This window comes from Miniopterus schreibersii (assembly GCF_964146895.1).
Source record: "Miniopterus schreibersii genome assembly, chromosome: 1".
In the NCBI taxonomy this organism is placed as follows: Eukaryota; Metazoa; Chordata; class Mammalia; order Chiroptera; family Miniopteridae; genus Miniopterus; species Miniopterus schreibersii.
Window position 1 is genome coordinate 128,723,758 of NC_138101.1, and position 15,497 is coordinate 128,739,254.

General features: G+C 43.5%; 1 protein-coding gene across 2 annotated transcripts in view; it reads left to right on the forward strand.

Moving 5' to 3' along the window:
- Window positions 1-3,893: 3,893 nt before the first annotated feature.
- Window positions 3,894-15,497, forward strand: part of PRKD1 (protein kinase D1) — a gene marked incomplete at its 5' end in the record, with an annotated part of 298,282 nt that continues 286,678 nt past the window's right edge. For both annotated transcript variants that reach the window (XM_081120461.1, XM_081120462.1), the window contains one exon: window positions 3,894-4,157. In XM_081120461.1, the coding sequence (XP_080976587.1) occupies window positions 3,894-4,157 (264 nt within the window). The remainder of the gene's footprint in view (window positions 4,158-15,497) is intronic.

Here is a 15,497-nt window from a genome sequence, read left to right on the forward strand (position 1 = left end):
AGCTACATGACAAAAAACAACAAAAAATGTGTGGGGTTTTGAGGTAAAAAATGTCTGGAAAGTAGTGGGTTAAAAGAAATAAAACTTTTGTAAAGAACTTCTCAGTAACTATACATGTTAATTTATAAGCCACACAAGAAAAATAAAGTTTAGGCAGTTATTTCCAAAATTATTTCAACATCCAACACTCTTTTGAAGAACATCCAACAGGGTTATCATTCATCTTTTTAAACTGTTTAAGTACCTCCACATACTTCTACATACCCACATCAGTTTTCAGGGGGTCTTAATTAGGGCACTGAACACGGAACCTTCTTTCTAAGGTGGTATTATTCCCAGCCACTGCCAGAGCCCATTATTTCAGTAACGTTGCCATGATTCAAAACATGAACTACTGTTTTATGAACATATAAGCAGCTATTCCCTTTCTAAATTCTCTTCTTCTTTTCCAAAGTTCAAACATCCAGAGGGATTAAAACCACTGAATTCTCTCCAATCCTTCAAGTTTTCTATCATTTGAAAGTCACCAGAGATACACACCAGGCTTCTTTCAGGTTATTATCTGGTGCTCGTTCAGCAAAAGTGGATTAGCAGTTGGCAAACTGTCAAATCTCAGGTGTCTACTATAGAAATGGCAATAACCAATTCCGTGGGAATTTTCCGCTTGTTATGGGGAGCTCCATTCGTTCTGAGATAAGTTTTCCATCTTGCTTCGCTGGCTTATCAGCTTCTTAAAAATAATTTTAATTCTCCAGGGCTTCTTTAGAATTCTCTCACCCCTGCTTCCTTCTTAATTATTTCTAACACCCAACAAGAATCTTTCATACTATAGAAGAATCAGAGTTTAAGAAGTAGTTATTTACATTTATTTTCTTCCTAAGTAGAGCATGAAAGTTCCTGTAAGTCTCATATAACTGATGAGTGCCTTAAGCCCCCTTTCTCTAGATATCTCATCTGATCTCACTTTGAAACATCTCCACACTGATAATTTCCATTCTAATGTATTTTGGGTCCTCCCCTCTTTCCTAAATTTTGGGCTCTCTTAAGTTCTAATTGTTATGTCTAGGCTGAATGGCTAGTGGCATCTCAAACTCAACACGGTCAAAGCAGAAATCTTTTCCCTCCCTCTCTACTTTGCCTCAGTCATCTCATTTATCTTATATACAGTAGCCAGAGAATGGTCTTTTAAAAATGTCAAGAAATCTTACCCATGTCTGGTTTAACTCTTTGCGGTCGTTTGTCTGCTCTCAGCCACCACAGCAAGGAACCGTACGAATCTTAACTCTATTCATTCATGTATCAGTTCATAATTTCTCTGAAAGCTCTTAATTCCGACCAGTACGACACCCATGTCCAAATTTAATACGACCACAAAGGGTTAAAACCTTCTAATGAATCGGCAGTGCTCTGAGAATAAAAACTCTTTACCATGGCTTTCAAGACGCTTTGTCATCTGGTTTCTGCTCCCTCTCAAACTTCATCTCACACATTTGTCCCTCTCTTCCCGTGCCTTGAAAATGGCAAGTACATTCCTGTGTTAGGCTCTTTGCACCAGCTGTTCCCAAAACCTAGAGTGTAATTCCCTCATATCTTCTTCAGGCCAGGTCCCTTCTACCATCCAGGTTTTGGCTCAAACGTTAACTCAGTAAAATTTCTCATCCCTATGTCCCTTTCAAAGCAGTGCCCCTTTCTCCACCCTCCTCCCCACGTCACTGTCATTACTATTTAATTATTTTTATTCATTGCAATTATGATTATCAGAAATAACCTTATTTATTGTTTTCCTTTTTAATGTTATGGCAGGGACCTTGTCCATCTTCACAGCTGCATACTTGGTGCCAGTATGGTGCCTGGCACAGAGAAGGCCTTAATACATCATTGCGATATCTACAAAACATGAATGTCTTCAGCTCTCCTGAACCTTAAGCCAAACTAGCTTTTGTAAGCACCTTGCCAACTGACCAGTAACATTTTTTTCTGGCAGTAGAAAATTGTGGGAACACTGACTTTATTCCAACTTTGAAAGAAAGTGAAATACATTTTCTGTCATTAAAAAACAAAACAAAAAAAAACCCAAAAAACTTTCTAGAGAATTCAGAAAGGCATTGCATCAAGAATAATTCCACAGTTCTCTTAGCTTAGCCGAACCTGGCACATTAGGAAAATTATACCTTACCATGGATGAAGAGAACCACTTCATGAGTAAGCACGCAGGGAAAACACCAGCACACATATGTAGACCTTCTCACAAGGTCAAATCCAGCGAGAAGAAATGCAAATCTCTTCTAGAGCAGTGAACGACACAGTGTTGTTGGAAGCATTCAAGGCTTCATTACTGACCCTGGGAATGAACTCCAAAACTACCTTGCAATGCCTTGTTCTGGACCAGGACCTGAGGTCAAGATACAAACAAACAGAATAAAATGTAACCGAATGCCAAAGAAAACATACATAATGGTTTTCTTGGGGATGCCTGTGTGTGCTTGTGCAAGGGAAGTAGAGAAATGGGCGTCAGGACCGGCTCCCTACTTTGCCTGGTCCACTTCAAAATGAAAAATCAGAAATGCCTTGGCGGTGACAGGCAGCCCCCGAGCGGGTCCCTCTGAGGCGGGCCCTCGCCGGCACGAAGCCTGCCCTGGTGAGGAGATCATTAAAACTCATCGTCAAGGCCTGGACGCAGCCTCGCTTCCCGACCCCTCCCAAACTACAGCAACAAGGAGCCTCCCTAACCTCAGGGCGCATGGTGCCCAACCTCGGGGGCGCCCGGCGGGGCTCGGGGCGTCACTCCTACGAATCCGACTTTCTCGGGATAGAGCAGGAAAGAAAACTGAGCCTCCTGAACTGGGAGCTGCAGACACAGAGAAGGGAGAGAGAGAGAGGCCACATTGGACTCCCCTCCGGCCTTTATGTAGACAATGCCCCCCCCCATCAGGTCTTCTGAGTCCGGCTACTTGTGTATGTCTGGCGCCTTGGGAGCGAAGGTGGAGAAGGTGGGCTTGGGTGTCGGTGGGTCAGAGACAGAACAAGTAGAGGGGGGCTGAACCACATTTGGGCGGACCGGCTCCCCGCCCGCTTTGCAGCAAGCCCCCGGGCCCCCAGCAGGAGGGGGAGGTGGGCGGGTGGCCCGGGGCCCTCTCCCGTCTCCTCCCTCGGCGCTCCGCAGGTGGGACCCAAGGGGGAGGCAGGGCTGGGCCTCCGCGGGCCGTCGGGGGCGCCTCGCTAGGAGCAGCGCGTGGTCCTCGGGCCTGGCGGAGGCGGCAGGGTCCGCGGGACCCGGAGCGCGGCGGCCCCCCCGCCCGCCCGGCTGGCGCAGACCCGCGTCCCCGGGGGAGAGAAGGGCGGCGCCCGCGGGGGCGGCCCCGGGCCCCGGCGCTCGCCCCGCGGGGCACGGGAGGTCCGGGCCCGGGAACCGCGGGCGGCGGGGCGGCGACCCAGCGCCCTGCGGCCACTGCGGCCACTGCGGCCTCGCGGCGGCGGCCCCGGCGGCTCCCGCGCCCGCCGGGTGGTGGCTCCGCAGGGCCCGCCCCCGCCCCGCCCGCCCCTCTCGCCCCGCCCCGCCCGCGGCGCCCGGCGCGCCGACCTGCCGCCCGGTCCCCGGAGCCCGCCGCGGCGGCTGCTGCTGCTCCCGGGCGGCGGCGGCGGCGCCTCCCTCGCGCGGCGCCCGCGCTCCCGGCCGCGCGATCCTCCCGCCTCGGCCATTTTCCCTCCTCCCTCTCCCTCCCGAGCCTCAGCCCCTCGTCCTGCCCCCGCGCGGGGACTTTTCCGGAAAGTTTTTATTTTCCGCCTCGGCTCTCGGAGAAAGCAGCTCGGGGCTCCGCGCCTGCAAACTTTTCCGCCGCGGGCGCCCGCCCTCGGCTGCCGGCCCCGCGGCCCCCGGCGCGCCCGGCCGAGCGATGAGCGCCCCGCCGGCCCTGCGGCCGCCCAGCCCGCTGCTGCCCGTGGCCGCGGCGGCGGCGGCGGCGGCGGCCGCCCTGGTGCCGGGGTCGGGGCCGGGGCCCGCGCCCTTCCTGGCTCCCGTGGCGGCGCCGGTCGGGGGCATCTCGTTCCATCTGCAGATCGGCCTGAGCCGCGAGCCGGTGCTGCTGCTGCAGGACTCGTCCGGGGACTACAGCCTGGCGCACGTCCGCGAGATGGCTTGCTCCATCGTCGACCAGAAGGTAAGGCGCGGACCCGGCCCCGCCCGCCGCGCCGCCGCCCCAACTCCCCGGGTCCGGGGGCTCGGCCCGGAGCCAGCCTCGCGGGCGCTCCTGGCGCGGGGGGACCCCGCCGGGGTTGGACGGCCGCCTGCGAGGCGCCGCGCTCCCTGGAGTCCAGCTCCCCTTGCGCGTCCCACAGTCCCGCTTTCTCTCCAGCGCGCAACCTCTTCGCCCGCTGCCATCCCCCTCGGGACGCTTTCAGGTGTCCTGCCCGGTCCCTGCCCCCAGACTCCCGGTCTCCCCGCTGTCCCCCTGACAGCACCTTCCCGGCGCTGCCCTCCTTCCTGCGCCGGTGCCCCCGGGCGGGCGCGCTGGGCACGGTGCCGGCGCTCCCTCCACTCGGGGCCCCCTCTAGCTCAGACTGATGCTGAGGAGTTCCTGGAATAATCTGGAGACGAGGAATTTCTCACCTGTCAAATAAGCTTTTAGGAGAGGATGATGGACGGGGCCAGCTGTGAAAACAACTGGCTGGAGCACAGCTACCCACCTCTGCGCGGCCGTGGGAGCAGGCTTCTCAGCACGCAGCCTGGAAGGTGCGGCTCTCTTGCGTTCCGTCCCCGGGTCACCGAGAGGGGGGCGCAGAAGTGGGGGCACAGGCCTGTAAAAGGTGGGGGTGCTGCGCAGGAGCCCCTGCAGTCCGTGCGCCCAAGTTTGCGGAACTTTGGACAGCGGCCATCAAAGGCAGGTTGGAAAAGGGGCCGTTATCCTGGGAGGGGCACCCAGCCTGCCCACCCCTGGGAATAGCGCAGCTCTGAATTTCGGGTGGTTTCGGTAGCCGTCCAGAGGAATGATGCATGGAGGGGGTGATAAGAGTATAAAGGAGAGGGGACCGTGGCGCCAGTCCTTTTGGTGTAAACAGCCAAGGTTTAGGGGGCTTGGAGACAGGTCTGTAAAGGTGCTGAATTTCAGCCCTGGAGGACTGGCTGGTACTTGCCTTATAAATATCACTTGCATAATCGTGAATGCTTTCTTTAAACTTTTGGAACAGAGTTTGCTGAGCCGGAGTGTTGTGAATTGTGGCACTGGGCGCGGGGCTATTAGGAAAAGCTGCAGGGAAAAGTCACTAATCTAGGAAGCTGTAAAAGTTCTGGAGCCCAGACTAAGGTAACAGTGAGAGCCGGGGAACTTGTTTATTGAATGGAGTGACATTTCATATTACACACGACTCTCAATTTTTTGCAGCTTCCATGTAAATGACATATTTTGTCTAAGTCATATCAGGTGCCTCCTCTTCATCAGTAGTTTGAAAAAACTGGACAGGAGCACTCTCCTAGGCAATGCAAGCCCTCCCTTAATGGAAGTTGTAGTCTACAACAATCTCTCTTAGGGTGCAAATCAGTAAATTAAAGAATACCAGATAATCACATAAACAAGGTATAATAAAATTTCCCCCAAAGCTAAAGCAATTGTATAGAATTTTAACTTACCTAAATTCTAAAGCAAGCGATGGAGTTATAGCAGATATTCAAATTGCATCAAATTAATAAGGACAAGATGTTTTTGATCAATTTTAACGCCTTGCTGACCAGTTATTTTAAGCCAGAACTTAACCATGTGGCCAGCTACTTTGGTCAGCAAGGTGTTTAAAAAAAAAATTACTTAATGTAAGTGCACACAGGAGTTATCTCGTGACCAGTCAGCAAGGTGTTTAACACACACACACACACACACACACACACACACCCCTTGATGGAGTTTAGGATGGGGAGAAACATGTATGGTTTAAGAAGTTTGGGATTGGAGTGTTTTATGGAGAGTGAATTCTGAATTCCAGTAATCTCAGCAGCTAACAAGAGGGATGCTATATGGAGGGAGCCATGTGAGTGCAAAGGGAGAGAGGCTATAAGCTTCTGTGCAACACAGCAGGCCTGAGGGTAGTGACTAGGATATTTAGAGAAAGTATAATTATGAAAAGGCCTTGAAATTAAAAGGAGCTCAAATTACCAGAAGCCTCCGTAATCTTCTACATAGAGATATCAAACCAAGGACAGCTGAAAGATGGATTTGCTATGTGGAGGATGTTTCAGAATGCCAGAAATGTTAAGGCAGAGAGAAAGCTGGAGTTCCGTCATGAGCTAATTGAGACCTGAGCCAAAGCTGGGGGGGTTGGAGGGCAGACTTGGAGAAATACTGGAAAGGGAAAATCAGCCCTGGTGACTGATTTAAAAGGGGGACCCTTCCTTTTGTATTTATACTAGTCTTCTGTCTCTAAAAGAGGACTTTGAAAAGTTTGACTGCTTGGGATAGCCAGGGTGAGATCTCACTTGCACTTTTATTTTTAAAGGTTATAGCAAAGGGAGAGATAGATTCAGAGATGTGGATTTAAGAGTTACTAATATTCAGGATACTATAAATATTTACTGGATGGTGGGTCTAGACAGGAAAATTTCCATCTATCTGTCTTCTGTCATCTATCTTGAGATGCATTATCATCCAGGCAGAAACAAGATTAAGAGGGCTGAATATCCATCACAGGAGAGCAGGAACCCTTGCTTTGTGACATAGAAGTGGCAGAGATAGTCAGTGTGGAGTTGAGGAGGGGTGGGGGGGTGGACCTTTGTACTTTATTTCAAGTTCTCTTGAAGTACTTTCTGAAGGTAGCAAAGTGAGGAAGCATGACAGGCGAGAGGGAAGGGGTGGGGAATGAATGTTTTAGGAGAGAGCTGAGAGTTTGAAGTCACTTACAATTTACTATTTAGACAGACTGGAGTCATGTCGACCTTCCAGCAGAGTCCTCTGCTTTTATTGTTTTATAATGTGTTAAGAGGGTTTTCATATGGTAGAGAGTTTCCTCAATACTAAGATCAGACCGGCTTAAATCTTTGGAAGTATTAGCTGACAATTCAGTTTATTTCAGCAACATTCATGGGACATTGTCTGTAGGATGAGCAACTGAGATGTATAGGACTGAATAAGAGAGATCCTGTCCCTGAGAAACACATCTTTAAGTTATTATTGTTATTATTTAGAATTCAGAGTTTAATTATATAGATTTGAAAAATGGCAGACATATGATTTTACTTGAAAATTTTTGATGGTAATTCAATAAAAATATTCTTCAATATAAAAGCACACTGTGCATTAAGTATGTACTGAATTATATAACTAAGTTATTTCTTTTATCTTGATGTTTAGATGAAAAATCTTGTCTTGCTTTTTATATGTAACAATGTATGAATATATAAGATGTAATTAATTCCTTCTTTTTTTGAAGTATTTGCCCACAGTCATATTTATATTATGCTTATTTCTTTACTTGCAAGCATGCAACATTGAAGTCTGGTTGTATATAAACACATGATTATTGTTATTAAAAAAAAATAACAGTAATTGGCCTCACTTTGAAACACTGTTACTTTCTACTATCAAAGGAACCTTGAATATATAGACTAAGAAAGGATTGTTTTGAAGTAAGGAACAGTAGTCCAAAGGAAAAGTTCGTTTGGTTTCACAGTACACCATCTATCTATCTACCCTCCCACACACACCACACACTTTTAAAAAATAAGCAATATTAATTTAGGAATGGGGGATGCATTTAATAGAAAGACAACTTCTATTTCTTTTTTGAATTTGGAGTAATATCTATAAGACTCCTGGCATATAGTTTCACTTTGCATAGTCATATATCTGACCAAAGAAACTAAAGAGTGAGGTTTTATAGAAGAGAGCTCACTAAAGGAATAACAAAGGTTAGTGTCTTGGTTTGAGAGCAATGTTACTCTGCTTGTAGTTGTTTCACTTTCTTAATTGTAAATCCTTTTCTTAACAGTGGTAGTGTCATTTTATGTTTCTTAATTTCAGCTACTGTACTTCAACGTAGACTGAGAAAGCTGGAAGTAATTAGCTGCTTGACCTGCCCAACATACATGGGACAACAGAGTCCTTTTTTTTGTTGTTAACTCTCACCCAAGGATATTTTTTCCATTGAATTTTTAGAGAGTGGAAGGGAGGGGGGGAGGAGGGCGAGAGAGAAACAGCCCTGTAAGAGAGACACTAGGTTGGTTGCCTCCCACACGGCCCCCGACCTGGCCAGGGGTTGAGCCTGCAACCCAGACACTGTCCTTGACTGGGAATCAAACCCGAAACCCTTTGGTTTGAGGGCTGATGCTTTAACCACTGAGCCACATCAGCCAGGGCAACAAAGTCCTTTTAAGCTAATGATGGCGTTTGGGACTTAGGTGTATGTTTTTATACAAATTTTATATTTGTCATTACTGTGTGTATTGATTTCTGATTTGATGTTGTATAGGATTTGTCATTTCATAAGTGATTCCTAAGTGACGTAAATTTAATACTGTATATTTAAATTTTTAATTTCTTTTCAAGTTTAGGAGTGTCATAGGATTATATTTTGGTATATATATGTAATGCCTTTGTTTTATATATAATATGTATATATATTATACATATATATGTAGTATATTACGTGTCTAAACGTGCTTTGAAACATACATATATTTTAAAATTTATCTTTATTGTTGAAAGTATTACAGATGTCCCCCTTCATTTCCCCCATTGATGCCCTCCACCCCACATTCGCCCCCCAGGCCTTCTCCAAGCTGTTGTCTGTGTCCGTGGGTTATGCATAGATGCATATAAATTCTTTGATTAATCTCTCCCCACCCACTCCCCCACTGAGATCCATCAGTCTGCTGCATGCTTCTGTGTCTCTGGAGCTCTTTTGTCAGTTTACTTTGTTCATTAGATTCCACATATAAGTGAGATCATGTGATACTTGTCTTTCTCTGCCTGGCTTATTTCGCTTAGCATAATACTCTCCAGGTCCATCTATGCTGTCCCAGAGGGTAAGATATCCTTCTTTTTTACAGCTGCATAGTATTCCATGGTGTAAATGTACCACAGCTTTTTCATCCACTTATCTACTGATGTAAAAGCCCAATTATCCATGTATAGCTGCCAGATACTGAAGCATTGTTTTGTATTTTGCACTGTGGCTGCAAAAAGTGGGGCCTCATTATATACCTCACAACCTAACAGAGAAACTATGCTTCATATTTTTCTATCAATTCACGGAACTGAAAACATTTTCTTACATTTGTATTCTATTTATCAGTTTTCACAAGGAAAATATTCTTTGAGCCTGTGAAGTTAAAGGCTTTTAGCTTTACAGTCTTTGGGCTGGGAAGAATTGGATGATTGGCTGTTTTGACATATATGTGAATTAATTTGCACCTTTAGATCCAGGAATGGAAGAAATTTGAAAGAATTTTCTGTGAGAGCTATAATATGTGGGTATGTAGTAGTGGGAATAAGTGTGGGGCTGGAAATTATTAATAAAGTTTGAAAGCTTGCCCCATACTTGATGACTCTTTTGTTTAGTATCAGCATTCACCTATCTTAACCAACAAGGGAGATTTAAAATTTTATTTTGCTGATGACTGTTATTTTTGTGTGAGATGATTGTATATAAGTCTTCACCAATTTACGCATGAATGATGTTTTTATGACCTTACCAGGCAATGCAAACACCTTTGTAAGCCTATGAATGGTTGTGGCTTATCTAAGATTACTTTGAAAATACAGGATAATGAGTGTAAAGGATTAAATATACTGCCTGGTAAATAGGTGCTTAATAAATAGGATTACTGGCTTTCTCAGGCTTTATAGACTAGCCTACTGTCTTGCTAACAGAAGAAATGTGTACTTTCTTACTTATTCTTATCTCAATATATAATTTAAAAGGTAGTGCTAAAAGGCAACATGGCTATAGGGCCCAGGTGACATTATCTTTGCTCTCTGTAATAGAGCAAACCTTAGGAGTAGTTGCGTTTTGAAACTGCCTCTCAAATCTCAACTTTTTGGACTTCCTTAAGAAGCAATTTGATTATTGCTAAATGAAAAACGCATATGCTGGTAAAAGTAAAGCCTGCCTTCATCCCTTTGTATTCCTTTTATCAAGAAGTTGATTTAATTCCTTTCCAATTGCAAGTAATTCCAATGATATTTCATTTGATAAAAAAGGGAAATAAAGTAGGTAATGGTGCAACATAGGACAACGTAAGGATTCTCAAATCTGGCCGTTGAGACTGAAGTCAGAAATTCCTCCGCAGATCAGCCCTTGGTGTGAAGAGAAGGCGTTTGGAATTGCAGAGATCTCATTTGGCTGTCGTGCTAGCATCTAGGATATTGTCTGCTAACATGACCGCTGTTTGTGCACATACAGAAGTGTTATATTGGGGTGAGAGGCAGTTTTACTGGGGAGCAGTTGAGCTAGCAATTTGGCTAAGCCAATCACAAATCTTTTCCAGGTCTTTTCACTACTACTTACTTCTCATAGAAGCCCTTGACCCGTTTACAAAACAATTAGACAGCCACAGACAGTAATTATTTATTCATCTTTTAAAGAACAGTGGAATAGATACTTCCATGAAGTGTGTGTGTGTGTGTGTGTGTGTGTGTGTGTGTGTGTGTGAGTGTGTGAGAGAGAGATACTATGATCCCTGAATGGGCTCTCAAGCTATACCAAGAAACTAGATTAATAATCAAGATAGTGGGGCAGGGTTCAAATTGGATTAGGAGTGGGTACAATGCAGTTTCATAGGAGTTGATCATAACAGGAGAGTTCGTTTTATTTTTATATTTGTTTGCTGTTTGCTTTGTTTCTATGTGTTGGGGATAACATCTTTTTGACCTCTGACCTCTGACAGTCACTTTGGTGCATCTGGAAGCTCTAAGCCCAAATGTGAAAACAGAGATAAAAATGTAGGGTGTTTTTAAAGATAATGTTCACCTGTTAATTTACCCCACATTATACAAGGGAGGCTTTGAAAACGGGCTTTCAGTTTCTTAAATCTTTCCTTAATGTTGGAATATGCTAGAACAACACAAACAAGAAAATATGCATCAGTTTTCATTTTTCTCTTGATAGAATTTAGATACGGAGAAATGGTTATTTTTCTCACATATATTCAAAATTCTTTTCCATCTACAAGAATATGTGAAATTTCTCCCAGGAATTCCTGACACTGTCAACCAAATATTTTTGTACCATTAAAAACCGATAATGACAGCACTTGAAGTTACTTGGCATCAGCGAAACCCACATTATGCTGTTTCTTACTCTGTCTTTCTAGACTTACACAGAAAACAGATAATTAAGAAAAACAAACCTTTGATTACATGGCCACTATGGCCATTATGGAATATCACAGAATTTAGATAGCTATAAACATAAGAGTTGGTGTAAAAATACCACATACTGAGACAAAGTTATGCCTGGCCAGATTTACAATTTCTTGTATAGAAGTTCCTTCCAAAGTTGTAGAAAGGTTTTACTTGGCTAAAGCTAGATAGTTGATATAGCAGCTTAGCAATGTTGGCAAATATGAAGATTAGATTTTTAAATATGCAAACATGTAGGAATTTTGTCCAACTTATTTTGGTAAAAAGGAAAAAAGATGATGCATCCTTTACTGGTTCATTGGCTTCTATTCTGACTAAACCACTGATTGATGAGGAATTTGTTGAATTTAATGCTTGCACTTAGGCACAATTTCAAGAATTTCTGAATGCCTCTCTCCCCGTCAGTAGCCATTTTTTTACATATATATTTTAAAATGAATGAAAAGTATGAATGTGATAATCAAAGTATGATCAAAGGTATGAATGTGCATAATAATTGGTATTATTGATAATCTAAGGCTCTGTAGACTGTAATACAATGCAGTACATTGTCTTGTTACTAAAAGAAACATACTGTTAGCAAGAAATTTGTTTAACCATTTTGGTAAAAAGGAAAAAATTGTACATGTACCTTTAGTTGGTTCAGGTTGTTGGAGGGACTGTGGCATCCTTATGAAACATTATGCTTAACACGTTTGAAGCTTGCTTCAGTATACAGTTGACCCTAGAGCAGTGTGGATGCTGGGGGACCTGTGCCCCCCTCTTCTCCCACACAGTTTAAAACCCATGTATAACTTTTGACTCCCCCAAAACTTAACTACTAATAGCCTACTGTTGACCAAGAGCCTTACTGATAACCTAAACAGCCGGTTAACACATATTATGTATGTTATATGTATTATACACTGTATTCTTACAATAAAGTAAGTTAGAGAAAAGAAGACAGTATTAAGAATATCAGAAGGAAGAGACAATACATTTATAGTATTCATTGGGAAAGAAAACCAATTATAAGTCAGCCCAGGCAGTTCAAACTTATGTTGTTCAAGGGTCAGTAGTAATGTTTGTCACAGAAATAATAGACAGTTAAGATCCAATTAAAAATATTATTAAACATGTGAAATTAATATCTGAGTCTATTTCCTTTTTCAAAAACAATGGGGTGAAAAAATCTGCATAGAATCAAAGCCTGATTTGGTAAGATATGTCACAGACAAAAACATACTTGACATAAAATGAAATAGCAGTTTATTCAAATATGAACTCCATATGCCATTAGTTTGCTTTTTATGTGTTTTTTTGGTAAACAATTTAAGTTGACTTTAAAGTAAGAATTTTTTGCTTGAAATTTATTCAACTAGATTTGTGGTGATGCACATTTAGACATTTTAAGCAAAGTATTTTTCGTTAATCATTAATAAAGATTAAACCATTAGATTAATGTGTTAAGAAAGATTTTAAACTGTCAATATTAGACGTACCAAAAAATTAAAACCTTTTCCTAGTCTGTCTAAAAGAGTCACTCCAATGGTAGTGTAGCTACTGGGTGAGTATGGAACTTTCACTTTGAATGGTTAACTATGGCCAGAGGGAGAACAGGGATGTCGTTCTCTGGTTCAGGTACTTGAATTAAATTCCAGAGAACTTAATTGATTGAATTAGGCCACCTATCACTGGTCAGATAGTTTGTTCATGACACTGTCTGAACCTTTTAATTAATTAAACATGAACAGTTTTTTTCACTCTCTTAACTCCTCAGATTATTGAGAAATGGCTGTAGTTTCCTGGCCTGATAGGGCCTCTTGGGTGGAACCAGGAGTTCTTACAATAGTTCAGAGTGGCCACAGCCTTCTCAGAGCACTGGGAGATCAAGGCCAGCCTTCATAAAGGGACATGCTAAAGGCTTCAGGGCACCTGGCATAGGGAATAAGAGGAATTTGGAGGCAACCAAGGGTGATTTCTTTGCCAAGGAAACAGATTACTAGGGTGGGACAGGACAGTTTTCCTCAGTTTACAGAAAGGTGAGTGTACTGTGCACTCTGAACCATCCCTAGAGTTTTTGCACTCACTCAGCATCTTTAAAAGGTTTGTTCTGTTTCCCCGATATATATGGAAAGCTGCAACTAAGAACAGGTGTGACCAAAAGAGTTGTCATTATTTAGAGATTGGATGGGCCAGTTAGCCCTCAGAACAGGAATACTAGAGGTCAAGGCCACTACAAACAGTGGTCTGGGGCAAAGAGCTGTAGCTCTCACCATTGTCAAAAGCAGGAAACGGGGTGGGGCGAGGGGGCAGGAAAGGTGCAGTTAAGCTTTGGTGGTGGCGTTGAGTCAGTAGTGGTGAACAGGCCAGAGGAGGCAAGACCTGTAGGATTGTAGACTAGTGGCACCTGAGAGCAGAAAAAACAGTGACAGTGAGGCTCGGACTCCATGCAATTGAGTTAGCAGGAGGTGGTCCCACTAGGTAACTCACGAATAGCAGTGGGGAGAGGCCTAGGAGGTGGCTTTTTCCAAGTAGAGCAGCCCTGTTAGTAAGTTTTCAGAATGTCATAGATGAGAATTTCAAAGAGAAGCTCCCCATGATTTGTCTGTGAGAACTTTAGGAAGAGCTTGTCCTGGGAACATTGGGTTGTGGTCCCAAGGTTCCAGGGCCTCACAGTAATAATGGCCTGCAGACTGGAGCCTCCAGGAACAAAACCTTCCTGGCTCTGTTTGCTCTGTGTGTCTGCCTGTATCTCTGCTTCTCCTTCTGTCATCTCTGATTTTCACAGTAGCCCTTTGTAGTAGCCCTTTTAAGAATAAAGAAACGAAGGGTCAGAGAGGTTAAATCATTTACCCCAAATCACAAAGCTATTGAGTAAAAAGCAAACCTCCCAATATTTTAGTCACTTCCCTGTAGCTAACCCCTAAAGCAAGGATTTGCAGGAATGGCCCTAGATCTGAACAGAGTTAGGAATTATCAAATTGTGGGGAGAGAAAGGAGGAAATGTCAAACTTCCCATTACGTTGGCTGAAATTTACATTAAAAAACTTCAGCTTTGATAGTGTGATACTATTTTTATGTTAGTTTAAATTATTTCTTATCTGGAAGACTTCCCTCATCTGGAATTCACATCCCACTTAGTGGTCAGCTAGAATTCTAGTCCCTTGGGGGCCACCACTACAAGGCTTCTTTAGTTGGTGGCAGGATACCCACTCCAGGTATTGATAATTCATGTAAAGAATGTTAGAAATGGGCTCCTACTGGCGATATTAGTGCCATTAGGGATATGTGATTGCCTAAAGTATTTGAGAGACATGCCTCACCCTTGAAGTGTCATGAACTGTAATGTGTCTGTTTGTTATTTAAAAAAATAAATATTCATTTGTGTAGCAGAATTTGATTTGAAATTTGCTTTCATTATATTCTGGTAAAAAGATGTGGGAATAGCCAATCCTCACCCATCTTTAAATTTTCAGACACCACTGTTATTTATCCAAGAAGTTAATTACTTTGTGTGATTAAATTGGCTTAGGTTGACTGACAACACTTACTTCCAATGGGATGTGAACACAGAGGTGTGTTGGAAGTGATCTAGTAAGGCCATAGTTCATCAGGTTGGCTCAAGACTAGTGGATGTAAAGAATCTTAGTTATCTATGTAAATCAATGCATTATTTTTCTCCTTGAGTATTCATTGATTCTGAGAAAATATCTAAGGACCCTTAAAGAAAAGTGCCTTTCAGTGGTTGCTTTTTGTTTGAGAAGTATTTGGATTGCCACTATGCTGAGGATCATGCTTTGCAAATATGTTTTCTGTGTTTATAAATTTTATATATTTGTGGCGTGTTAGTTTATTTTTGGTCGGTTACGAATGAATCCAGCCTGAAGTAAACTAAGTCCCACTTGTGTCTGATCAAGCACAGGCCACGAGGAGCCTTCTTGCTTCGGTAGTGCTCGCCAGTCTGAACTGTGAACTGCCTTGCGTTCCTTTGTAGTGACTGTGTACAGAGCAAAGACCGATGCCTCTATTGTCAAGTAATTGTACTGTCTTTAGGTTTTACAAAAATTGTAGTTGTATATATAGGTAAACATGATTTGATCCAAAGTATATCTATAATTCAATTAAACTCTAAAGCTTCCTACACTGAATGACTATTAGGAAGAACATAGTAAA